Source organism: Macaca thibetana, chromosome 19 (assembly GCF_024542745.1).
Source record: "Macaca thibetana thibetana isolate TM-01 chromosome 19, ASM2454274v1, whole genome shotgun sequence".
Taxonomy (NCBI): Eukaryota; Metazoa; Chordata; class Mammalia; order Primates; family Cercopithecidae; genus Macaca; species Macaca thibetana.
This window is the reverse complement of record NC_065596.1, coordinates 46143215-46169138: the sequence shown is the minus strand read 5'-3', so window position 1 is coordinate 46169138 and position 25924 is coordinate 46143215. Positions and strand designations below refer to the sequence as shown.

Below are 25924 nucleotides of genomic sequence, written 5' to 3'. Positions count from 1 at the left end.
GGTGGGTCTTTTAGACACCCCTATTTTCTAAGGGCATGTAATTGATTCTCAAATCAACTTTTTCCAAATAGAAATTCCTGTACGAACAGGGCCAGTCTATGGTAAATTAATTTAGATGATGGTGTTAGTTTTCAAAACGCTTTTAATAAGTAAATAAAGGGGCGATATAAAATGTGGCAGTTTGCTTGGTAAATCTTAATTGCGAAATTTCTTCTTCTTTCGGAACTTTTTTCCTGCTGCATTTGCTGCTTTTTCAGCCATGATCTCTAAGTACTTCCTTCGGCTGTATCTTCTGAACTCAGAATCAGCCAGCAGTTCTTCCACAATAGTTCTTTTCCTATGCTTCTTGGGAATTCGTGAATGGTAGAAATCAGCTGGATTGTCAACAATGGTTCCAATCTGGAAGTACTTGGGGAAGCCATCTCTATCATTTTTCTTGTAAAATCTTTGGGTCCATGCTGGCTCTCATCTTCAGTGCTTTGAGATCATTTTTCAGTTCATTTGTCATTTCTGGAGCTTTCATACCAAACCAGCCATCCCCTGCTGTTTTTTGTCGTTCTTCTCTGCGTTTTTTCTGAAGTTCATACTTTGATTCACTATATGGTGGAACACAGTGGTTTTTTTCAAAATCAGGTGTAATGACAGCTTTCTGCAGAAGCTCATTTTTCTTTTTCTCCTTGATCTGTGTTAGGGTTCTCTTGTTAGACTGTAGTTTATCTGCATTGAAATTAATATACAAACCACCCAACTGCTTGATACTCAGACCAGGGTCTATGCTGCTGCTTGTCAACTTTAGAAGTTTAGCCTTTGTGCTATTTAGTAAGTCTTCTTCATCACTACACTCATCTTCATTTTCGTCATGGTCTGATGAATCTTCTTCACTTTTTTCACCCTCTTCCTCTTCTTTTTCTTCCTCAGTGGCAACCTCACTTGCTTTGTCTTCCTCTTCCAAGTAAAAATTTTTATCAGCACTCATTCCAGGAGTTGTGTCAATTACAAACAATGCATTGTCACATGACAGACTTTCTGTGTCTCCACTTAATGACTCCCTTTCGCCACTATTTTCAACAAAACATAAAGTATCCTCTTCATTCTCACTGTTTTCAGACTGTTGGCTTTCATCACTGCTGAGAACTAATAATATGTCTTTAAATAGTTTCCTGGTCGGGCATGGTCGCTCACGCTTGTAATCCCAGCACTTTAGGAGGCTGAGGCAGGTGGATCACCTGAGGTCAGGAGTTTGAGACCAGCCTGGCCAACATGGCGAAACCCCGTCTCTGCTAAAAATACAAAAATTAGCCGGGTGTGATGGAGGGCACCTGTAATCCCAGCTACTCAGGAGGCTGAGGCAGGAGAATGGTATGAACCTAGGAGGCAGAGCTTGCAGTGAGCTGAGATTGTGCCACTGCACTCCAGCCTGGGTGACAGAGCAAGACTCCGTCTCAAAAAAACAAAAACAAAAAACAAAAAACAAACCAAAAAAACAAAACAGGCCGGGCACAGTGGCTCATGGCTGTAATCCCAGCACTTTGGGAGGCCAAGGCAGGCGGATCACAAGGTCAGGAGATCAAGACCAGCCTGGCTAACACGGTGAAACCCCATCTCTACTAAAAAATACAAAAAATTAGCAGGGCGTGGTGGCGGGCGCCTGTAGTCCCAGCTACTCAGGAGGCTGAGGCAGGAGAATGGCGTGAACCCGGGAGGCGGAGCTTGCAGTGAGCCAAGATCGCACCACTGCACTCCAGCCTGGGTGACACAGCGAGACTCCGTCTCAAAACAAACAAACAAACAAAAAAAGTTTCGTGTATTCTATCCAGCTCTTTAGCTGTTTATGGTGGGAAGGTATTTCCAGACCATCTTACTCTTTTATATCTGGAAGTAGAAATCTCCAGATGCAATATTTACAACCAGGGAGTCTGGCTTCAGAATCCACACTCCCTGCTTCTGCACCCAGCAATCACTGAGCCTTCTGGATGCTGGGGTCACTTGGGAGGGGCACCACCAATGGGGGGCATGGCCACGGGGGCAGGGTGGCAGGGGTGGCTCCAGCCCATGGCTCACCCCTCCCACCCCTCAGGTGGGCCTTCACCTTGATCATCATCTCCTCCTACACGGCCAACCTGGCCGCCTTCCTCACCGTGCAGCGCATGGAGGTGCCTGTGGAGTCGGCCGATGACCTGGCAGATCAGACCAACATCGAGTACGGCACCATCCATGCTGGCTCCACCATGACCTTCTTCCAGGTAGGGCTACCAGAACCTCTTGGGCATGGTATTGGGATCCCTGCCATGCAGAGCAGCTCAGGATAGGTCTGGGCAGGGTCTCCTGGGTCAGAGGGACTGACTATCAGTAGCAGCTTTGGAGGCTGGGGAGCAGAAAACGTTCTGTCATGGGGATCACAGCTGGCTGGCTAGGGAACTGGGGAATGAGGGCAGGGAGGCATATGTGGTATCAAATGTCAATGTCATATGGGCCAAATGGGATCAAGGAGGCTGCTGGAAGGTTGGGACCAGGAATATGGGCTGACAGAGAGAAGGGAAGGCCCTTCAAGGTGAAAAGTGCTTGATCCTTTTTATTTTGGGGTGGTGGGAAAGAAAGAAAAGGAAAGCAAGCTTGGCAGGGAGGTCCTAGTGGTCTAAAGGAGGCCTGAGTTGGGCAGGGGTCACTGGCTGCAGGATTAAGGGGGAGGAGGTGGAGGTGCACTCACCGGGCCCCCAGATGGGTGGTGGGCACAGTGGCTGTGGGGATGCCTTGGACTTGGCCTGGACAGTTTGTCCGTCTCATCTCTCTCCTCTGCTTTGGCTCTTTCTGTCTTCCTTTGATCACCTTGAACTCTCCTGGGTTGAGGGAGACTTCCTGGAGGACGGGAAGGGCTCGGGGAAAGGAAGCGGCTGGAAAGACCCTCCCCTGTCTTCCCCTGCCCAGAATTCACGGTACCAAACGTACCAGCGCATGTGGAACTACATGCAGTCGAAGCAGCCCAGCGTGTTCGTCAAGAGCACAGAAGAGGGCATCGCCCGCGTCCTCAACTCCCGCTATGCCTTCCTGCTTGAGTCCACCATGAACGAGTACCACCGGCGCCTCAACTGCAACCTTACCCAGATTGGGGGACTCCTCGACACCAAGGGCTACGGCATCGGCATGCCGCTGGGTACGGCACAGCGTGGTGTGGAACACAGCGGGGCCATGGGCATCCGAAACCACCTGTGAGCAGGCCCAGGACCGGGCCAGGCACCCCCGAGGCAGGCTGGGTGTGTTGCATGTGGCCTCCTGGCTGTATGGTCTTGGACAGGTGACACCACCATCCTGAGCCTTTGTGCCCCCAACCTACAAAACCAGGCCTAGCAGCAATCCAGCCCTCGCAGAGCTATTGGGAGAATTCAGTGAGACTGTGTGTACAATTCAGTATATGTGGGTGGTGGAGCTTGCTGTCTTCCCTCAAGGGCCCCTTGAGGGGGTGAGGACCTGGTCTTATTTGTTTCCTATTTCCTGCATAAAACCTATAGCCTGGCTCAGAGCAGGTGCTTGAAAAATGCTTGTAAGATGGATGGGAAGGATGGAGGGATCTGGTAGGGAGACTTGTATTGCCTATTTACATTTCAGGACACTTTTTTTTTTTTTTTTGAGACGGAGTCTTGCTCTGTCACCCAGGCTGGAGTGCAGTGGCACGATCTCGGCTCACTGCAAGCTCTGCTTCCTGGGTTCACACCATTCTCCTGCCTCAGCCTCCCGAGTAGCTGGGATTACAGGCCCCCGCCACCACGCCCAGCTAATTTTTGTATTTTTAGTAGAGACGGGGTTTCACTATGTTGGCTAGGCTGGTCTCAAACTCCTGACCTCAGGTAATCCGCCCGCCTCGGCCTCCCAAAGTGTTGGGATTACAGACATGAGCCACGTCGTGTGGCCCAGGACATGTTTTTCCAGGACTCAGTGCTGGAAATCATGACCAAATTGTCATCAAATTTTGGCATTTTGACTTTTAAAATCATCCACGTACTGATGACACCTGTATTAGTTATCTATTACTGCATAGCAAATTGCCCCAGATCTTAGCAGCTTTGTAGGTGAGTCGGTGCCAGGGAAGCAGTGTAGATTAGTGCTTGGAGGACAGGCCCAGGAGTCATACCGACCTGGATTCAAATCCCAGTTCCATCTGGTCACTGTGATTTATGCCTATAATTCCAGTGCTTTGGGAGGCCAAGCCAGAAGGATCACTTGAGCCTAAGAGTTTGAGACCAGCATGGGCAACATAGCAAGACCCTGTCTCTACAAAAAATTAAAAAGTTAGCCAGGTGTGGTATGCACCTGTAGTCTCAGCTACAGGCTGAGGTAGGAGGATCACTTGAGCCCAGGAAGTGGAGGTGGCAGTGAACAATGATCATGCCACTGTATGCAAGCCTGGGTAACCAAGTGAGACTCTGTCTCAAAAAAAAAAAAAGAAATCCCAGTTTCCTCCCTGACCCAGCGCACAGCCTTAAGCAAGTGTATCGCTTTCCTCATTCAGAAACACTTGCCTCAGGTGGGAATACCTGCCCCACAGGATCATCATAAGACCTGAGTAAACCCAGGGTCTGGCACACAGTTGGTGCCTGGTAGATATTAATCACCTTCACCTGCCCATGTCTCTGATTCTGTGGTAGATGGTCAGGAAGTATCTTAGTCAATGAAGAAATAAGTATAGAATAGGGTGTGTGGGGTGTTGAAACCCAAGGATAGCTTAAGGGCAGGACTTGAGGGTGGGGAGGAGAGGTGGTCCAGGGAGAGGTGTGGATGGGGATTCGTCTGGTGTCCTACTGCATACCAAGTCCCGCACTGGATGCTGTGATACCCTGACAGGGCTGCAGATGACAGATGATAAACACATAGCCACATAATACAGTGTTAGGTGGTAACAGCTGCTCCAAAGTAAATTAAGGGGAAGACACTGACAGGGAGTGGGGTGCTTGGTGCCATTTTAAATAAAGTCGTCAGAATAGACTCCCTGGGGAGCCAGCATGTGGGCAGAGACCTGGATGAAGTGCGGAGAGGAACATTCCAGGCAGAGGCAGAGATCCTAAGACAGAACTGTGTGTGATGGATTTGGGGAGCATCCAGGAGGCTGGTGGGGCTGGAGCTGAGAGCTGTGGGGATGAGGGTGTCTGAGAGTGGCTGAGGGGAGGAGCTTGCAACAGGAAGCCACGGAGAGTCCTGAGCACAGGAAAGGCGTGGCCTGTGACTCTTCCTAACACTGTCTCTCTGGCTGCTGGGTTGAGAGGAGACTGGGCGGGGTGGGGGTGGGTGAGGGGAGGCCACAGGGAAGACCCCAGGCACGTGGTGGAAGCGGGGGAAGGCTGTGGTGAGGGCACAGTTTGGGGTTTGGGGCGGGCAGGGCTGCGGGGCTCCGATGGCTGGTCCAGCCCCTCATGTGCCCACCCAGGCTCCCCGTTCCGGGATGAGATCACACTGGCCATCCTGCAGCTTCAGGAGAACAACCGGCTGGAGATCCTGAAGCGCAAATGGTGGGAGGGGGGCCGGTGCCCCAAGGAGGAGGACCATCGAGCTAAAGGTCAGCTTCTGCGTGTGGTGTCCCCTTCCCACAGCCCCCTCCCAGCCCCCTTCCCACACGGCCCCGACACCATGACTCCCCAACTCCGTTTGCCCCCCAGGTTTGGGCATGGAGAACATTGGTGGCATTTTTGTCGTACTCATCTGTGGCCTCATCATTGCTGTCTTCGTGGCGGTCATGGAATTCATATGGTCCACACGGAGGTCAGCAGAGTCCGAGGAGGTGAGGAGGCTGGGGGCAGGGATGGGCAGGAACAGGGACCCCCAGGGGCTGAGGTGCGTGAAGATCGTGGCATTGGGAGCCATACGTGGAGGGTGGTGGGAGCCTTCGTGAGAAGGGCGGAGGAATGCAGGAGGTGGGGAAGTAAGAGAGCTGATGGGGCCAGAGAATCAGCGCGTGAGGAAGAACAGGAGGGAAAGTAGGTACAGGGAACGATGAGGATGCAGGGAGAGGAGGTGAGGGACAGGATGTGGGGAGCCACAGAGGCAGAAAAGCAAGAAGAAATAAGAGAAGAAACAGGGCCAGGTGCAGTGACTCACGCCTGTAATCCCAGCACTTTGGGAGGCTGAGGCGGGCAGATCAACTGAGGTCAGGAGTTCAAGATCAGCCTGGCCAACATGGTGAAACCCCGTCTCTACTAAAAATACAAAAATTAGCTGGGCGTGGTGGCGCACACCTGTAATCCCAGCTACTCGGGAGGCTGAGGTGGGAGGATCGCTCGAACCCGGGAGGTGGAGACTGAAGTAAGCTGAGATCGTGCCACTGCACTCCAGCCTGGGTGACAGAGGGAAACTCCGTCTCAAATTAAAAAAAAAAAAAAAAGAAGAAGAGGATAAACAGGTGAGGAAACAGTAGACGATGGAACCTGAAGGGGACACAGCCCTGGTCTGGTCCCACACCATGTTCAGGAGGGCTGCTTCCGTGTCCCTGGGGGCCGCCCAGCCACACCCCTGCATTTTCAGACCCATTTGTGCTCTTGCACCCCTGGACTGCTGGTTCCCCACTTCCCCTCTCTCTGTCAGCCTCCAGCCCTTCCTCCCCTCCTCACATCCAGCGGCTGACCTTACATCTACTCCCCAGACCCTGGCTCTGCATCCAGCTGCCTGCCAGTGTTCTGCACTTGGCTCGAGGACTCCTCTGAAGGAGCTGTCCATGCAGCTAGTAAAGGTGCCCTCCCCCTGTGTCCAGGTTGCCTTCCCAAGGACATCCCTCCAGCAAGTCTCTCCTTTCCTCCTGCAGCATCAGTTATCCTCTCTTTATTGGATTCAGGCCACCGACATACAAATGTGCTGTCATTTCTCCAGTCTTAAAGAAACCCTCTCCCGACCTCACTTTCCCTCCCAGCCACCACCCACTTTCTCCCCTTCTCTTTACAGCCTTGGCAGCAGTGGGGGGTCTCCCTGATGTTTCCAGTTTCTTCTTTCCTCCCATTTCCTCTTGCCCCCACTCCAGTCTGGCATCTGTCCCCGCCACTCCACTGAAGCCACTCTTGTCACCAACACTTCCACGTCTGAAATTCCCGGTCTCAGGCCTCATCTATATGAGGTAGCAATGGGCTTCGGCACAGCCAGTCACTCTCAGTCCTCAAAGCCCCTTCTTCCCCTTCTCCCACCTCTCTGGTCACTCCTTCCCAGACTCCCTCGTTGGGTTTCTCTTTCTCCCCAGCCTCTGTTGTGGGGCTCCAGGGCTCAGTCCTTATACTGCTTCTCTTCTCGGTCTTTCTCTACTCCTTCGGTGATCCCACCAGCCAAATGGCTCTTAAGACCCGCTATGTGCTGGTGACTCTTGTGTTATTTATTGCTATCATAAAAATGACCTTAACAGCTTTAAAAAGCCAGCTTCCATTGGTTCACAGTTTCTGTGGGTCCAGAGCCTGGGAGCAGCTTAGTTGAATGTTTCTGGCTGCCGTGGGTCTCTGGTGAGATCATAGTCATGTTTTTTGACCAGACTGCTGTGGTCTGAAGGCTCAACAAGGGGTGGAGGGTTCCCTTCTAAGATGGCTCACTGTCCCAAATGTCCCCATGGGATTTTAGTTTCTGGAAGTAGCCAAGTGACAACATGGAGAGACCAGTTTCATTGAAAGATGATTTTTGCCCAGGTGTAGTGGCTCATGCCTGTAATCCAAGCACTTTGGGAGGGCATATCGCCTGAGGCCAGGAGTTCAAGACCAGCATGGCCAACATGGTGAAACCTTGTCTCTACTAAAAATACAAAAATTAGCCAGGCATGGTGGTGCACACCTATAATCCCAACTACTCAGGAGGCTGAGACAGGAGAATTACTTAAATCTGGGAGGCGGAGGTTGCAGTGAGTCGAGATCGCACCACTGCCTCCAGCCTGGGCAACAGAGTGAGACTGTCTCAAAAAGAAAAAGAAAGAAAAATGGTTTTTATTCCTTAACATTTCCCAGGAGAAGGGGACACAAGGGAAACACTAGAAGCAGGAGCCAGCAGCCCACACCCTTTATTGGGGTTTCCTCGGGAAAGGCAAGGCAGGGCAGGGGAAACAGCTTACAACTGACCAGTTTGAATAATGTCAGTGGACTCTGGGCTATAGGGGCTGGCCCTAGTTATCTGGTACCTGGCCCCTGGGTTGATTTAGGGCAGGAAGAATATTGGCTTGGTATGTGAGAGTTAGGTAAAAGGGGAGGTTGGGGGTATAGACTCAGGATTGGTTGGTTTGCACATGAAAGGCAGCTGAGCCCTCTGCTATCTCTAAGGCTTGGCTAGTTCTGGGAGGGGTAGTCTCTCCCCAGCCTGCAAGATGTTTAAAGTGTCAAAACATCCTAAGACACAGAAAATAAAAAACACGATGAATACAGTCACATGGCAGTTGGCAGGAGGCCTCAGTTCCTCAAACAAGGGCCTCTCCAAGGACTGTTTGAGTGTCCTCATACCATGGCAGCTGAGATCCCCCAGGGTGAGTAATCAGAGAGAGCAAGGTGGAACAGAATGTGCAATTGCCAAGCCTAATTCTGTTGGTCACACAGACCAGCTCTGATACGCTGTCAGAGGGGATTACACAGGGGTATGGATGCAGGAGGTGGGATCTTGAGGGCTGCCTGCCTTAACCCACAAATATGTGTCTCCCCTGAAGCCAAGGTCTGCAACTTCACCTCCACACTTGGCATCTCCACTTGGATGTCTGATAGGTGTGCACGTGATGCGATGTGTCCAATATTGGGCTTCTGCCCACCCGTGAGGCAACTTGGTCCTTCCAGTTGCTCAGGCCAAAATATTGGACTTTTGTTTCACTATTCCCTCTCTTCCATGCCCCGTATCTGATCTCTTAGCAGATCCTATTGGCTTCACCTTCAGAATATGTCCAGAATCCAGCCCCTTCTCAGGTCGCTCTGGTCCAGCCACCCCCATCTCCTGCCCGAGTTATTGTCATAGCTTCCTCCATGGACTCCCTGCTCTTACCCTTGGCCTCCCTACAATCTGTTCTCAACACAGCTCCAGAGTGATCCTGTGAAAACACAGCAGTCCTGTATCTAAAGTTCTCCAATGGCTCCCATCTGACTCTTCCATTCTGATTGTCAGAATGAAAGCCAAAAATCCTTCCAATGGTTTATGGGCCTTAGCAGAGCCAGCCGCCTTTGAGCTCATTTCCCTGTCTTCCCTGTGCACGCCCCCCTCCAGCCAGACTGACCTGCTTGCAGTGCCTCAGACGTGCCAAGTCGCTCCCACCTGGACACTCCAGCCCTGCCTGGTTATCTGTCCAGCATGCTGGCCTCCCAGGTCTCCACGTGGCTCACCCTGTCTTTATTTAAGGATCCTTCCCTCAGTGAGGTCTTCCTTGACTGCCCTGTCTCAGAATTCATCATCACTCCCTACCCATACACCTTAGGCCTCTTCCTGATTTTCTTTCCCAAGCACTCATTGCGCCTAACATACTACATGAATGTTTGTTATCTTCTGTCTGCACACTTGAGTATAACCTCCACGAAGGCTGGGACTTCTGTCTGTTTCGTTCTCTGCCATATATCCCCAGTGCCCAGAACAGTGCCAGGCACACAGCAGGCCACGGGTAAATATGCCTTGCAATAATGAACGCATGGATGGGGGCAGAGGATGGGAAATCAGGAGGGAAGAACTGGAGAAAATTTAGAGTGAAAAGACCAGAGGAAAGAGAGGAGCGTAGGTGGAAGGTGAAGGGCAGATTCAGGAACAAACGCAGAGAAGAATGGAGACATTGGAGATAAGTGGGGAGACAGGAAGGGAGAGGTGGAGAGGGGAGGCAGAAAACACGGGGGGGGGGATAAAGGGAAGAGAAGTGGGAAGGGAAGCGAGGGCAGAAGGAAGAAAGACCCGGCCGAAGAAAGGAGGAGGAGGAGTGGGGTGTGGAGAGGAGCTGGGGGAGGCGGGAGGCGGACTGCGCCGGGACGGTGACCGCCCGCGCCGCCCCCAGGTGTCGGTGTGCCAGGAGATGCTGCAGGAGCTGCGCCACGCCGTGTCTTGCCGCAAGACGTCGCGTTCCCGCCGGCGCCGGCGCCCGGGCGGCCCGAGCCGGGCCCTGCTGTCGCTGCGCGCAGTCCGCGAGATGCGCCTCAGCAACGGCAAGCTGTACTCGGCCGGCGCGGGCGGGGATGCGGGCGGCGCGCACGGGGGCCCGCAGCGCCTCCTGGACGACCCGGGACCCCCCAGCGGAGCCCGACCCGCTGCCCCCACCCCCTGCACCCACGTGCGCGTCTGCCAGGAGTGCCGGCGCATCCAGGCGCTGCGGGCCTCGGGGGCCGGCGCGCCCCCGCGTAGCCTGGGCGCCCCCACCGAAGCCACCAGCCCGCCCCGGCCGCGGCCTGGCCCCGCCGGTTCCCGGGAGCTGGCGGAGCACGAGTGACCACGGGCGGGGCCGTTCTGGCGCCCGAACTGACCGCAGGGACGGGGTCTGCCCCAGGCCCCAGCAGTCCCCGCTCCCCCAGCGGGCGCGGGACAGGACTTGTGCGCCGGCGCCCCGGACGCCGCGATTTTGCCTTTGGTTCCCGGTGAAGTACGAGGCCCGGCTCTGGAGCCCGCCTGCGCCCCCCAGTGGACTCGCAAGAGGGTGCCGCGGGCGAGAAGGGCGCAGGAACCGAGGACTCCAGGGGCTGGGGACTTCGGGGGCCGCTCTGGGAAGCGGAAAGCAGTCAGCGGGGAGGACCCCATTCTGGAACTGCTCAGACTTCCCAAGACTTGACGCAGCCCCCCACGCTTCTGGAGGTGGGGAGGGCCTCTGGACAGATGGGTGTCCCCTGGTGCCCCTCCACTCTTCTCTTCCTCTCTTTTCTGGGGGGAGAAACCTCGGAATTTCTATGAGACCCCCCCAGGGAGGGGGTCAGTTGGGCCCCCATCCCTCCCCTTGCCACATCTCAGCCCCTGTTGGAATAAAAAAAAGAACAAAACCCCAGAACTGGGGATACCGGCTCTCATTTCCTGGGGGTGTGAGGGCATTGGAGGCTTGGGTCCCTGGGGCACCTGCCGAGAACCGGAGTGAGCCTCGATGGTTACTTCTATGCTCTCTCCACCCTCGGCCCTGCCTACAGGCTGCAGGCCAGCCGGGGTTCCAGCACCTGGCCCCTCTCCACTGACCTTCTCTCAGGACAGAGGGAGGCTGCGACAGAGACCCTGAGACAGATGGAGAGATGCAGGGATCTGGAGACGCGGAGACACCGGAAGCGGAGACACAGAAAGAAAGCAGATGGGGCTGGGGGAGGGGAGGGCCAGTGAGCTGTTGAGTGTGGCCGTGCCTGGGGTGGCGAGTGTGTGCCTGGGCCGGGGTGATTCAGTGACGTTGTGATCGTGTGTGCACGTATCCGCGAGGCCATCTTCAACTGTCTGTGACTGTGACCCCCGTGTTTCTGTTGAAAATGTACTTCCCCAGCCCCCAAGTCTAGAGGAAGTGAGGAATCCCAGTAGACTGGGGGGGTGGGCGGGCTGGCAGGGGTGGGAGAGGCTGAAGGGCTGATGGCGCAGGAGAAAGGTGGGTCCGCCTTCTGTCCCCGCCCTCCCTCGCCCCGCCGGAGGTTTCTGTGGAAACTGCAGCTGAGGAAGGACGAGTGAAGGTCACACAGCAAGAGTCAAAACGAGGCCGAGCAGAAAGGGAGAGATGGAGGGATGGCGAGAGACAGAGATGGGGAGAGACAACGAAGGGGGCAGAGTGGGCGGGAGAGGGATGGGGAGAGAGAGCTGGGGGACACAGAGCCGGCGAGACAGGGAGAGAGGCTGGGTGAGGTGGAGAAGGAATAGAGGGCTGAGACCAGAGGTGAAGCGGGAGGGTAAGAGACACCTGGAATTGAGGCAAGAGACAGGAAGCCATAAAAAACTAAATGGAGCCTGGAGGGGGCTGGAACGGAGAGGAAAACCTGACTGGAAGGGTCCCAGAGAAAGCGAGGCTGGGCCGATCCCTGGGCGGCGGCCCGGGGCTTGGGAGCTGTCCGTTCAGCACCCAGTTGGCCTGCCTCAGCCCAGCGCTCCCGACTGTCCTCCAGGGCCTGCCTGTCCTTCGCAGTCCTGGCAGGCCGGCCACACCTCGGGAGACCCCTCCCCACACACAGCGCCCCCCGTCGCCACCCGTCCCCTTCTGCGTCTCAGACCCTGGTTGCCTGTGTGCCCCTCGGACAGGTGTGGGGGCGGGCACCAGCCTCTCTTTGTTGTCTTACATCTCTGTCTCTTACACACTCCAATCAATGTTTCTGCCCTTGGCCTGGACTGTCGAGGTGACTAGAAGAACATGATTACAGACATTTTTTGTTTCTCCCCTTCTCTGTCCCAATGCCTCGAGGCCAGTTCCCTCTGGGGTCTCTCCCCCATTTCTGAGTCCCCCATCCCCTACCAGGTTTCTGCTTAGAGTCTCCCCCTGGCCTTTATCTCTGAGTCTCCCTAGTTTACCAAGCCTGTCTCTGCCTGGCTCTCTACCTCCCTCTGTCTCTGTCACCTTCACTGAACTCTTCCGTTGCTCTGTCTCCGTGTTCTCATCTCTGCATCTGCCAATCTCTCTGTCTTTTTCAATCTGTCTGTATCTGCCTCTCTCTGGTTCTGGGCTGCCTGTCTGTTTCTCCCCCTGTGTCTCTCCTTCCGCCTCTCACATCTATCTCCCCTATCTCCCTTTATCCCTGTGACCTTCCCAGTCTTTCCTCCTCACCGCCCCCCCCTCACTTCTGCAGAGCCTCACCGGGAGCATGATGCACAGTCATCAGTCTCATCAGGCTCGTGCCTGAGGAGGAAGTGCATGAGGGGGGACGTGAGCTTGTGTCTGAGGTGGGATGGGAAGGACTTGAGGCCTCCCCCGGCCCAGCTGGAGAGCAAGAGTAGAGAGAGCCTAGAATCTCCTGGAATCCAGGCCTCTCCCACCTCCCCAGGCTTCTCCATCTCCCCAATCCCATTCTCGATGGTCCAGGCCCATGCCTCTAGGCCAAGGTGTCAAGAGAAGGAACGGAGGATGTTGATAGGCTCTCCCTCCCCCAGGAAGAGGGCAGAGTTGGGGAGGGGGCATCTGGGGGCGAGGCATCTGGGTTAAAAGATGTGGCTCCTCCCCCTTTCCCAGTCTCCATGGCAACAGCCCAGTCTGCAGGCCCAACCTCCTTTGCTGCAGAGGCAGCCTCCCTGTTACCATGGCAACAAAGGACAGCGAGAAAGATGGGGACGGGTCAGAGGACGGGATTGGGATGGGGCTCTGGGCACTGGGGAAAGTCTCCATTCACTCTCTGGCCCTATCTCTGTTCATATGCTGTGGCTCTGAATCTCTGTCTCTGTTTTTGTACCTCTCTCTGGCCTTCAGCCTTTCACACATTTCCTTGCACCAGGTCCTCAACCTTCACCCACCCACCCTCACACACCAAGCTCACTCCCCATCCCTTGCCTGTGTCTCCTACATCTCCTTTCCCATAGGTGGAGAGGATACCCACATTCTGAGAAAGCTACAAGGTCAAATGCTCTCTGTGTCTCTCTCTCTTCCTCTTCTACAATCCCCAGGGAGAGTCTGGGGTGTTCCTCCTAGAACAAAGTGGTGTTGGAGTGAGTGGGGAGGCCTCAACTTCTTGGGCTCCAGTGGGGTGACTGATGGGGTGTTGTGTGTCGGCGGCAGGCCTGGGGTGTGGGTGCCGGCTGTGCGTCTGTGTGTGTACATATACTGTGATGAGGGCTGTGTGTCATGTGGGTGAGGGCGTTGGGGTGTGTTTGGAGGTGCAACAAAGATGTCTGCGATAATGCTGCAATAACGTGATGTGTGTATGTGTGGGAGATGTGTGGGTGTCGTGTGACTTGTGTTTGAATTATTGTGCTGTGTGTAAGTGTGTGCACCTTTTTGTCTGTCATTCACAGTTAGCATTGGCAATTTTGCACTGTGGGCTGTTGCTCATGCCCAGACACACTAGGGAGCAGTGTGTGTGAGGATGTGTACAACATTGTGGGATCATGCAACGATGTCCACAAAGGCTGATGTAATGTGTCTGGAGGCAGTGTGAGGCCTGTGTGTGTGTGATGGTGCTGAGTGCAGGTGTGTTTTGGTTTCTGGGTTGCACGGTGTGGGTCTCTATGTGAAATGGTGGGAGGTCAGGTGTGGTAGAGTGTGTGATGTGTGAGTCTGTGATTTTCGGAGTGTCCATGTTAGTCTGCACAGCACTTTGTGACTGTGATTGTGATTATCTTGTGGTATGATGGGTGTGTAAGGTGTGTGCCTTGTGTGTGTTTCACTCCTATATGTTTGAGACTCTGTGTGTGATGGGGTGGTATGTGTGTGAGGGCACATGCTGGCATGTGATGGAATGTGAGTGCAACCCTGTGGTGTGTGCATGTCCCTAGCGTCTGGGCTATGAGTGTGATGGTCCTGTGTAACTGTGACACTGGGCATTTTCTGGGTCTCCTGGGGCCATCCTCCACCGTGTTGTGTCTCCCGTATACCCTGTGTGGTTGTGGCTCATTGGATAGCTCAGGCGTAGTGGGGGGGCACCCACAGTGAAGGAATCTCCGGGCTCCTCCCCCCATCTCCCCTCCTCAATTGCCTTTCTTGCTCTCTTGTGTTCCCCTCCAACTTCACCTCCTGCAGGGCCCGCTCCCTGAACAGCACCACCCCCCACCGTCTCCAGGGGCCCTGGTGCCACACTGCAGTGATTCACCGGGTTTTCCTCCCACCCCGTGTCACCACCCGCCCCCCCACAGCGTACCCTTCTCGGTGATGGCACACCCCCACAATGAGAGGATTTCCGGGGTTCTCTTTCCCTGAGCGCCCCTCCTTGGAGGCCCTACCCCGTATTGAGGGGGTCTCCAGGTCCCCTATTGCGGGGGTCTCCGGGAATCCCCCCACCCCCGCAGCGCTCCTCTTTCGCGGCCGCGCCGCCACTTTGCGGAGCCCAGGGGGAGGACAGCTGCAGTACCGGGGGTGGGGCCGCCGGCCGTCCGTCTGCACGGCGGCGCCCCTGATTGGCCAGCGCCGCCCCCCTCCCGTGGACGCGGGCATATGAGGAGGCGGAGGCGGCGGCCGCCGCAGCCTCTGTGCGGTGGGACCAACGGACGGACGGACGGACGCGCGCACCGACCGAGGCGCGGGCGCTGCAGAGGCCCCCAGCCCAAGCCTGCGCCTGAGCCCTCCCAGAGGCCCCCGCCCCGCCCGCCCGGCTCTCTCCCAGCGGAGCCGCCAAGATGGGGGTAGGTGCTGGGCCGGCTGCGCGCCGCTTCCGTGTGACATTGTGGGGCCGGTGACATTGGGTGTGCGCGGGGGGCGGGGGCGCCGGAACCCTTGCCCTCCGGGGCCAGGCCTGCGAGACCCGGGAAGCCGGCTGACCCGGCCAATGCATGTGGTCGTGGGGCTGCTGCGAATGTGTGCGCGGGGCCGCAGGGAGCGGCGGGGGGTCTGTGGCGCACGTTGACATGGCTTTGTGTGCGGGGATCAGCGAGGTCGTGGGCCAGCCCTCAGCATCTCCGCCTGACCTTGTGAGGTTGCATGTGCACGGTTGCATGTGTGTATGAGAGCTGCTGGCTCGGTCAGGCCCTGGCAGCGAGTGTGTGGGGCCCGTAGTGTCTGAAAGTCTGCAGTCGCATCTGGGTGTGTCTGTGAGAGCTCATGTTGGTGCGTCTGGGGTTATTGAGGCCCTCCTGCTTCCCTGGCAGGGTGCAGATAGGTCCAGGCTTTGGGATGGACACCAGATGACCTCTCTTTCTCCTTCCAGGCCTGGATGGGGGAGCTCTGCAGTGTGTGTGTGTGTGTGTGTGTGTGTGTGTGTGTGTGTGTGCAGGCTCCGCAGTGTCGCAGCGTGGGGCTGCAGTGTGTGTGTGTGTACAGCCCCTCATGTAGAGGAGCAGGCATGGGAGGCTGGGAGGAGGAGAGGAACAAGAGAGCCAAGGTGGGGAGACTGAGTGCACAGATGAGGGTGTGCGTGTGCAACTGTGTAGTGGGGAGCGTGCATGCCTGGCTGTGTCCTTGCTTCTGTGTCCGTGTGTCCTTGTCTGTCTGTGAGTCTCTCCAGCAGATGCCGCCTCCCTCCCTGGCTGACCACCTGACCCTTGCTGCAGCCCTGAATTCCTCCCTGTGTGTCTGGGGCGGGGCTGAAGGGAGGGGGAATCAGGAGAGGAGGGGGTGGGTGGAGGTAGGTGGGATGAAGAGGGCGGGAGAGGCCAGTGGAGGGAGAATATGAGGACTAGGGAGAAAGATGGCGGATAAAAGGCTGATGGGCCCAGAGATGGAGGCGGGGGATGGGGGTGCAGCTCTGTGGGGTGGGGCAGGGTGGGCCAGGGGGGCTGGGAAGGAGGATTGGGTTGGGCCAGGACTAGGGGAGAGAAGGGAGAAAGGGGTAGTCAGTGATGGCTGTCAGGTAAGTGGGATGGAGTGAGGGAAACTGTGGATGGATTGGGAGAAGACTGATGCTAAAAGCCCTAGAGAAGGAAGTGGTGGGAGGGTGGTCTTAGGAAAAGGAGTGGGGACGAGAGGAGAAATGAAGGCAGCTTAGACATGGGAAGGAAAGACAGAGACACATGGAAAGACAGAGATGCTCTGAAAGAGACAGAGAAAGAGACATGGACATAGAGAGAAAGAGACAGAGAAGCAGAGAGACATGTCTGAGACACATGGAGAGACACTGAGAGAGAAAATGAGAAACTGAGGCTCAGAGAAAGAGACACAAGGACAGATATTTCCTATCTAGCGGCAACCACAGTCAGTCTGAGGGAAAGGAAGAAGAGGCAGAGGGCAAAGGGGGAGGTCAAGGGAGAGACAGCCAGAGATGTGGGCCAGGTCCCCTGCGAGGGGGAGGGGAGGCTGGCCCAGGCGCAGAGAGGCTGCGGGAGCTGGCGCCAGATCAGGGAGAGGCGGACAGCACGGAAAATGGCAAGGAGCTGCAGAGGCGGCCACAGCGAGACAGGCGTGGCCCCCACCCTTGGAGGTGCTCCCGCCCCACAGTGCGCCCATCTGGGCCTCCTGCCTTGACTGGGAAAGCCTCAGCTCTGCACTCCAACAGATGGGAGCCCGCTGGGGTCTGATCATGGCAAGGGCGAGCAGGAGCCAAGGCCAGGGCCAGGGTGAGCCAGGAGTCCAGGCTCCCAGTCCCTCCTCCCTCAGACCAGGAGTCCAGGCCCCAGCCCCTCCTCCCCCAGATCCAGGAGTCCAGGCCCCAGCCCCTCTTCCCTCAGACCCAGGAGTCCAGGCCCCAGCCCCTCCTCCCTCAGACCCAGGAGTCCAGGCCCCCGGCCCCTCCTCCCTCAGACCCAGGAGTCCAGGCCCCCGGCCCCTCCTCCCTCAGACCCAGGAGTCCAGGCCCCAAGTCCCTCCTCCCTCCGACCAGGAGTCCAGGCCCCCAGACCCCTCCTCCCTCCAACCAGGAGTCCAGGCCCATCCCCTCCTCCCTCAGACTCAGGATTCCAGGCCCCAGTCCCTCCTCCCTCAGACCCAGGAGTCCAGGCCCGCAGCCCCTCCTCCCTCAGATCCAGGAGTCCAGGCCCCCAGACCTCCCTCCCTCAGACCCAGGAGTCTAGGCCCCGAGCCCCTCCTCCCTCAGACCAGGAGTCCAGGCCCCCAGACCTTCCTCTCCCAGACCCAGGAGTCCAGGTCCCCAGCTCCTCCTCCCTCAGACCCAGGAGTCCAGGCCCCCAGCCCCTCCTCCCTCAGACCAGGAGTCCAGCCCCCCAGACCTCTCCTCCCTCCAACCAGGAGTCCAGGCCCATCCCCTCCTCCCTCAGACCCAGGAGTCCAGGCCCCCAGCCCCTCCTCCCTCAGACCAGGAGTCCAGGCCCCCAGCCCTTCCTCCCTCTTACCCAGGAGTCCTGGCCCCCAGCCCTCCCTCCTCCCTCAGACCCAGGGGTCCAGGCCCCCAGCCCTCCCTACTCCCTCAGACCCAGGGGTCCTGGCCCCCAGCCCTCCCTCCTCCCTCAGACCCAGGGGTCCTGGCCCCCAGCCCTCCCTCCTCCCTCAGACCCAGAGGTCCAGGCCCCCAGCCCTCCCTCCTCCCTCAGACCCAGGGGTCCTGGCCCCCAGCCCTCCCTCCTCCTCCCTCAGACCCAGATGTCCTGGCCCCCAGCCCTCCCTCCTCCCTCAGACCCAGGGGTCCAGGCCCCCAGCCCCTCCTCCCTCAGACTAGGAGTCCAGCCCCCCAGACCCCTCCTCCCTCCGACCAGGAGTCCAGGCCCATCCCCTCCTCCCTCAATCCAGGAGTCCAGGCCCCTGCCCCTCCTCCCTCAGACCCAGGGGTCCAGGCCCCCAGCCCCTCCTCCCTCAGACCCAGGGGTCCAGGACCCCAGCCTCTCTCAGGATCTGAAAGTCCGGCCCTGGCCTTAGCTTTTATGGGGCCCCAAGCATCAGCTCCCAGCCTTCACTAAGGTTTCTGGGTAGGCAGCTGATTTTCTCCCTCTCTCTCTCTCCTGACCCCCATCTCACCCCTCTCCTGGCCTCCTGCACAGGACTTGACCCCAGGCCTTTGTAGCTCCACAACTCTCCATCTCTCCATGTCTCTCCATCCCTGGGTCTACCCTGTCTGGCAAAGCTGAGACCACCCCTGGCACTGCAGGGGAGTATGAAAGATGGTCTCCCCGTCCCCCAAGCCTCTGTGCCTCCTCATCTGAGACGCAGTGCTGCTGCAGGGCTGGCATGGGGCCAAGCCTCCCTCCCACCCCCTGCACCCCTTCTTGAGGCTCCCAGATCTCCAGCCTGCTGCCCCTCCCTGCACACCCCCACCCTCCGACTCAGCGTCTGGGTCTGGGGGCAGACAGCAGGCAGCTCAGGCCCTCTGCAAGGTCACGAGGAGATTAGTGCTGAGCCGCGCTGAGCCTCGGATCCCAGCTTGGCCCTGGGCCTGCAGGACCTGTCAGCAGCCCTCGCAGCACCCAGCCTCGCCCCACCCCTCCCACCAGCCTCGGACACTGCCCTCCCCATCCGCCCAGGCTCCCAAACTGGAACTTCAGGCACTCACACCATGCGCAGTTCAAGCCAGGACTAGGGCTTCTGCCTCTCGCTCTCCTGCTGTGTCCTCCAGGGACCTGGCCATGCCCAGCCTCTGTTAAGGACGCTCCATGGGCGTCCTTAACAGAGATCCCAGAGAGAGACAGAGACAGGGAGATAGAGACAGAGATAGAGGAAGGTCCCAGAGGGAGACAGTGAGAGAGACAGAGACGGAGATACAGACAGACAGAGAGAGAGAGGCAGATCCCAGAGACAGAGAGGAGATCTCAGAGAAGCAGAAATAGAGAATAAGATCCCAGAGAGAAAGTGAGAGAAAGAGACAGAGAGAGAAAGATCCTATATATATATATATATATATATGGGGAGAGAGAGAGGGGAAGGTCTCAGAGAGAGACATTAAGAGAGAGAGGTATTGAGGAGATCCCAGAGAGAGAGACAGTGGGAGAAAGAGACAGAGATAGAGAGGAAAATCCCAGGATGAGACAGTGAGAGAGAGAAAAAGAATGAGAGATATATGGGGAAGGAGAGAGAGACAGAAAGGAAAATTCCAAAGAGAGACACACAGAGAGAGAGAGAGAAGAGATCTTAGTGATAGTGAGAGAGGAGAGATTCAGAGATAGAGAGGAGATCCCAGAGAGAGTGGGAGAGAGACAGAGATAGGCAGATCCCAGAGAGAGAGATATCAGAGAGACAGAGAGGTTGAAACAGGAGAAGAGACAGGTAGGGAGAGATGTGAGCGTCCCAGAGGAGACAGCTTGAGAGAGGAAGATAGAGACACAATGACAGAGGGAGACAGACCGAAAGGTGGAAAAAGACAGACAGAAAGTACTGATCCTTGAAACGCCAACTCAGAGGGAAATAAGAACCCAGAGAGACAGAAACTCAGCCAGACCTGGGGAGAGACAGCCAAGAGATGGAGACAGACATCATGCAAGACAGAGAGACAGAAAGAACCAGAGATCAGAGAGAGACAAAATCATAGAAAGACATATGCAGAGAGACCCAGAGACTGGGATCGGGATAGAGAATGACAGAGACAACATAAAGAGATCAGAGTGATAGAGAGAGAGAGAGCTATCGAGGGAGAGAAACAGCCTTGCAGAGATAGAGATACAGAGATGGAGAGATAAAGAGACAGGAGACAGAGAGATGATGAAACAAAACAATAAGACCAAGAGCCACAAACAGACCTGGAGAGACACATCAAGGGAGACAGACAGAGGAGAAAGAGATAGAGAGAGATACAGATGGAGACATAGAAAAGACAGATATGTAGGAAGATTGGACAGGGCCAGGGAGAGGGAAGAAGAGACAGAAGCAGAGTTAAAATGTCACATAGAGGCGGGGCACAGTGGCTCACGCCTGTAATTCCAATACTTTGGGAGGCTAAAGCAGGAGGATCGCTTGAGTCCAGGAGTTAGAGACCAGCCTGGGCAGCATAGTGAGACCCTATCTCTAGAAAAAAATTAAAAATTAGCACACACCTGTAGTCCCAACTACACAGGAGGCCGAGGTGGGAGGATCACTGAGCCTCAGAAGTTGAGGCTGCAATGAGCTGTGATCGCTGCACTCCAGCCTGGGCATCAGAGTGAGACACTGTTTCAAAAAACAAAAACAAAGTCACATAGACACAGAACACAGAAGGGGAGAGACCCGCAAAGATGGGCACAGAAACAGAGAGAGACAGAAACATAGGCAGAAGCCAGACAGGGACCTTCGGGGACAGAGACTCAGAGACACACAGAACCAGAGACAGGGAAGCCGATCGGAGCAGACGAGACTCACCGAGGCCTGAGAGTCACCAGAGGCAGAAAGGAAGTGAAGTCATCCAGAGGTGCCAGGAGACACAGGGAGACTCCGAGAGGCAGAGACCCCCACCCAGAGATGCAGGGGCACCGGCCAGGAGGATAGCCGGGGCACGGAGGGCCGGTGTCCCCCTGGAACCCCTTCTCGCCCGCAGTCTGGTGACTCTGACAGCTATCGTATCGCCACCTCGCAGGACAAGAAAGATGACAAGGACTCGCCCAAGAAGAACAAGGGCAAGGAGCGCCGGGACCTGGATGACCTCAAGAAGGAGGTGGCTATGGTAAGCCTTGCCCTCTGCCCGCACACCCTCCCAGAGAGCCTCACCAGTTCCTGGCTGGCCTAGGCACTCATCGTCTTCCCCAAACTCCTGTTCCTCAGACAGAGCACAAGATGTCAGTGGAAGAGGTCTGCCGGAAGTACAACACAGACTGTGTGCAGGTGCGGCCAGGCTGCGGGCTGGGACCATGGGAATTAGGGAGGAGGAGCTGGGGGCTGGGACTCCTGGGTCTGAGGGAGGAGGGGCTGGGGTCTGGACCACTGGATCTGAGGGAGGAGGGGCTGGGGGCCAGGATCCCTGGGTCTGAGGGAGGAGGAGCTGGGACCTGGACTCCTGGAACTGAGGGAGGAGGGACTGGGGCCTGGACCCCTGGAACTGAGGGAGGAGGGACTGGGGCCTGGACCCCTGGGTCTGAGGGAGGAGGGGCTGGGGGCCTGGACTCCTGGGTCTGAGGGAAGAGGGGCTGGGGACCTGGACCCCTGGGTCTGAGGGAGAAGGGGCTGGGGGCCTGGACCCCTGGGTCTGAGGGAGAAGGGGCTGGGGGCCTGGACCCCTGGGTCTGAGGGAGAAGGGGCTTGGGGCTGGACCCCTGGAACTGAGGGAGGAGGGGCTGGGGGCCTGGATTCCTGGGTCTGAGGGAAGAGGGGCTGGGGACCTGGACCCCTGGGTCTGAGGGAGGCAGGGTGGGGGCCTGGACCCCTGGGTCTGAGGGAGGAGGGGCTGGGGCCTGGACCCCTGGGTCTGAGGGAGGCAGGGTGGGGGCCTGGACCCCTGGGTCTGAGGGAGGAGGGGCTGGGGCCTGGACCCCTGGGTCTGAGGGAGAAGGGGCTGGGGCCTGGACCCCTGGGTCTGAGGGAGGAGGGGCTGGGGCTGGTGTCTTAAATTCTGGGGGTCTGGTGAAGGCCTGGGGTGCCAGGGTTGCCCAGGGAGGGTTCTGTGTGAGTCCTCTGTCCCTCAGGGTTTGACCCACAGCAAAGCCCAGGAGATCCTGGCCCGGGACGGGCCGAACGCACTCACGCCACCGCCTACCACCCCAGAGTGGGTCAAGTTTTGCCGGCAGCTCTTTGGGGGCTTCTCCATCCTGCTGTGGATTGGGGCTATCCTCTGCTTCCTGGCCTACGGTATCCAGGCAGGCACCGAGGACGACCCCTCTGGTGACAACGTGAGTGCCTGGACCCTGCCCTGCGCAAGGCCCTACACATTTATTTATGGATACCACCCCCCAACTTCTTCCCATCCCTCCAGGCTTTTCACAGCCCACCCTCTCCCTTTTTCCCATCTAACTCACAATCACCCAGCAGGAGAACCAAATCAAATACAAGGCAAACTGAGGCTCAGAAAAGCCAGGTAACTTGTCCAAGGCCCCGCAGCAGAATGTGTGACCCGGGGCTATGTCCCAAGGCTGTGTGACCTCAGTGGCCTTGAGAACAGGCACCAGCAGGTGGTCATGGCCTGACAGATACCCAGAGTGAGTATTACATAGAGACCCAGGCACACCCAGCTGCTGATACATCAGGGCCCATCCCCATAACACAGGGACACATTCGAGATGCAGCCTCAGATCCCATGCACGTAACACAGACCCACACACCAGCCACACAGAGATGCTCACCTGCGTAGGTGCACACACATGCATGCACGTGGAGGGTCAACACAGACACCACACCAGGATATGGATTCAAACACGGCCACCTAATTCAGAAACACAGACACAGACTCAGACATACATTGACGGAGAAGCTCACACACACACACACAGTAATGCAGGCATAACCTCATGACGGAGAGATGTGAGAGTCAGGCACAGACAGTGTCCTCAGATATTCAAATCTAAACAGTCTCAGACATAAGCTCTCACAGAGAGGCAAAGCTGGAGACACAGAGACAGAGAGCCACACACAGAGAACCGAAGAAGCTGCCTTGTAGAATGTAAAGTCAGGCATGCAGCCAGTCATACAGACACACGGACAGATAGCCGCATCCTAGACTCTTTAACATGTGCAGGAGGACAGACACACACACAAAATAGATGGACAAGTCGGGCATGGTGGCTCATGCCTGTCACCCCAGCTCCTTGGGAGGCCAAGGCAGGAGGCTTACTTGAGGCCAGGAGTTCCAGAAACCTGAGTTTCCCAGACAGACCCAGTCTCTAAAAAAATACAAAAAAATACAAAAAACAGCCAGGCCTGGTGGCGCACACCTGTAGTGCTAGCTATTCTGGAGGCTGAGGTGGGAGGATTGCTTGAACCTGGGGAGGTTGAGGCTACAATGAGCTGAGACTGCGCCACTGTACTCCAGGCTGGGTAGCAGAGCGAGACCTGTCTCAAAAAAAAAAAAAAAAAAAAAAAAAAAAGGCCAGGAATGGTGGCTCACGCCTGTAATCCCAGCACTTTTGGAGGCCAAGGCGGCGGATCACAAGGTCAGGAGATCAAGACCATCCTAGCCAATGTGGTGAAACCCCATCTCTACTAAAAATACAAAAAATTAGCCGGGTGTGGTGGTACACGCCTGTAGTCCCAGCTTACTCAGGAGGCTGAGGCAGGAGGATCGCTTGAACTAGGAAGAGGAGCTTATAGTGAGCCGAGATCATGCCACTGCACTCCAGCCTGGGCGACAGAGCAAGACTCTGTCTCAAAAAAAAAAACCAAAAAAATCGACAGACCCTTAGATTCAAACACAACTGTTACAGAAAGAGGGACTCAAGCACAGACAGGGGAGACTCAGACACACCAACCCTCATAACCAGTCTGGGGTCAGACACACAAATACAGACCCCCATTGACACAAAGCTCCCTTCCCAGGCATGCAGGGACTGGTGGGGAGCGGCGTGGGCGGCCCCTGATCAACATCCCCACATCTCCCCACAGCTGTACCTGGGCATCGTGCTGGCGGCCGTGGTGATCATCACTGGCTGCTTCTCGTACTACCAGGAGGCCAAGAGCTCCAAGATCATGGAGTCCTTCAAGAACATGGTGCCGCAGGTGAAGGGTGCCCGGCAAGGGGCCAGAGAGGGGTGTTAGTGTATGGGCTGGGGGCTGGGCCCAGTGACCCCCAGGCAGAGGGAGTCTTGGAGGTCACATTACTCCATCCCACCCCAGCAAGCCCTGGTGATCCGGGAAGGTGAGAAGATGCAGGTGAACGCTGAGGAGGTGGTGGTCGGGGACCTGGTGGAGATCAAGGGCGGAGACCGAGTGCCAGCTGACCTGCGGATCATCTCAGCCCACGGCTGCAAGGTGGGCCTGGGCCTGGGACTGGGCTTTACCCTCCCTCAGGCTGCCCCAGAGTCCATGCCCAGCCCCTCCTCCCTCAGACCCAGGAGCCCAGGCCCCAACTCCTCCTCCCTCAGACCCAGGGGTCTAGACCTAGCCCCTTCTCCCTCAGACTCAGAAGTCCATGCCCAGCCCCTCCTCCCTCAGACCCAGGAGCCCAGGCCCAGCCCCTCCTCCCTCAGACCCAGGAGCCCAGGCCCAGTCCCTCCTCCCTCAGACCCAGGAGCCCAGGCCCAGTCCCTCCTCCCTCAGACCCAGGGGTCCAGACCTAGCCCCTTCTCCCTCAGTCTCAGAAGTCCAGGTCCCAGCCCCTCCTCCTTCAGACCCGAGTCCAGGCCCCAACCCCCTCCTCCCTCAGACCCAGGAGCCCAGGCCCCAAACCCTCCTCCCTCAGACCCAAGAGTCCAGGCCCCCAGCCCCTCCTCCCTCAGACCCAGGAGTCCAGGCCCCTAAGCCCTCCTCCCTCAGGCCCAGGGGTCCAGGCCCCAACCCCTCCTCCCTCAGACCCAGGAGTCCAGGCCCCAACCCCTCCTCACTCAGACCCAGGAGTCCAGGCCCCAACCCCTCCTCCCTCAGACCCAAGAGTCCAGGCCCCCAGCCCCTCCTCCCTCAGACCCAGGAGTCCAGGCCCCCAGCCCCTCCTCCCTCAGACCCAGGAGTCCAGGCCCCTAGGCCCTCCTCCTTCAGACCTAGGAGTTTAGACCCTGGGACCCCTCCTTACCCAACAGTCAGGAGTCCAGGCCTAGCCCTCACCCTTCGGAGATCCTTAGGGACCCTAGACCTTGGCCAGCAGCCCTGTGTCCTCCCTACCTTCAAGATTCCAGCCTCTGGCCTCCCACACAGCACTCGCCCACTGGGCACCCAGGCTTCTAGCTTTGATCTCCAGGCACACAGCCTTCAGCCCCAAGCCCTCTGCACAAACACCCTCCTGTCCCAGGCCCTGGACTGAACCCTGTCTCTGTTGCACCTACCCCCAGGTGGACAACTCCTCCCTGACTGGCGAATCCGAGCCCCAGACTCGCTCTCCCGACTGCACACACGACAATCCCTTGGAGACTCGGAACATCACCTTCTTCTCCACCAACTGTGTGGAAGGTGAGGCGGGTGCAGAGAAGACACACAGCTGGGGCAGACACAGGGACGTGTCCCAAGGGGTCAGGACCTCTGGAACCTCCCTGAGCCACCCCACCTCAGCCTAACCCCTCTGGCCTGCAGGCACGGCTCGGGGCGTGGTGGTGGCCACGGGCGACCGTACTGTCATGGGCCGCATTGCCACCCTGGCCTCAGGGCTGGAGGTGGGCAAGACGCCCATCGCCATCGAGATTGAGCACTTCATCCAGCTCATCACTGGCGTGGCTGTCTTCCTGGGCGTTTCCTTCTTCATCCTCTCCCTCATTCTTGGATACACCTGGCTCGAGGCTGTGATCTTCCTCATCGGCATCATCGTGGCCAATGTCCCAGAGGGTCTGCTGGCCACTGTCACTGTAAGGCCGGGCTCCTGCGTCTGCGCGGGGAGGGCCTGGGGGCCTGGGCCCCTGAGTCTGAGGGAGGAGGGGCTGGAGGCCTGGACCCATGTGTCTGGGGGAGGTGGGACTGGGGTCTGGACCCCTGGGGCTGGGAAACAAGGGGCTGGGGGCCTCGGCCTCTGAGTCTGAGGGAGGAGGGGCT

At 57.3% G+C, this 25924-nt stretch overlaps 2 protein-coding genes across 4 annotated transcripts in view; both read left to right on the top strand.

Annotated features, from left to right (window-relative positions):
• Nucleotides 1–10930, top strand: part of GRIK5 (glutamate ionotropic receptor kainate type subunit 5) — a 77606-nt gene extending 66676 nt beyond the window's left edge. The window contains exons 16-20 of the mRNA XM_050768403.1: nt 2078–2243; nt 2926–3151; nt 5417–5545; nt 5646–5767; nt 9956–10930. Of these exons, the coding sequence (XP_050624360.1) occupies nt 2078–2243; nt 2926–3151; nt 5417–5545; nt 5646–5767; nt 9956–10384 (1072 nt within the window). The 3' untranslated portion in view covers nt 10385–10930. The remainder of the gene's footprint in view (nt 1–2077; nt 2244–2925; nt 3152–5416; nt 5546–5645; nt 5768–9955) is intronic.
• ATP1A3 (ATPase Na+/K+ transporting subunit alpha 3) overlaps nt 1–25924 on the top strand; it is a 193556-nt gene that overhangs the window by 148125 nt on the left and 19507 nt on the right. The window contains exons 2-9 of one of the 3 annotated variants that reach the window (XM_050768413.1): nt 15008–15165; nt 20865–20990; nt 21089–21148; nt 21946–22149; nt 23855–23968; nt 24086–24220; nt 25234–25351; nt 25472–25740. In XM_050768413.1, coding sequence (XP_050624370.1) covers nt 15160–15165; nt 20865–20990; nt 21089–21148; nt 21946–22149; nt 23855–23968; nt 24086–24220; nt 25234–25351; nt 25472–25740 — 1032 coding nt within the window. In that variant the 5' untranslated portion in view covers nt 15008–15159. Of the gene's footprint in view, nt 1–14959; nt 15166–15205; nt 15226–20864; nt 20991–21088; nt 21149–21945; nt 22150–23854; nt 23969–24085; nt 24221–25233; nt 25352–25471; nt 25741–25924 lie in introns of those variants that run through there. The other 2 variants (XM_050768414.1, XM_050768415.1) reach the window with 2 other exon arrangements.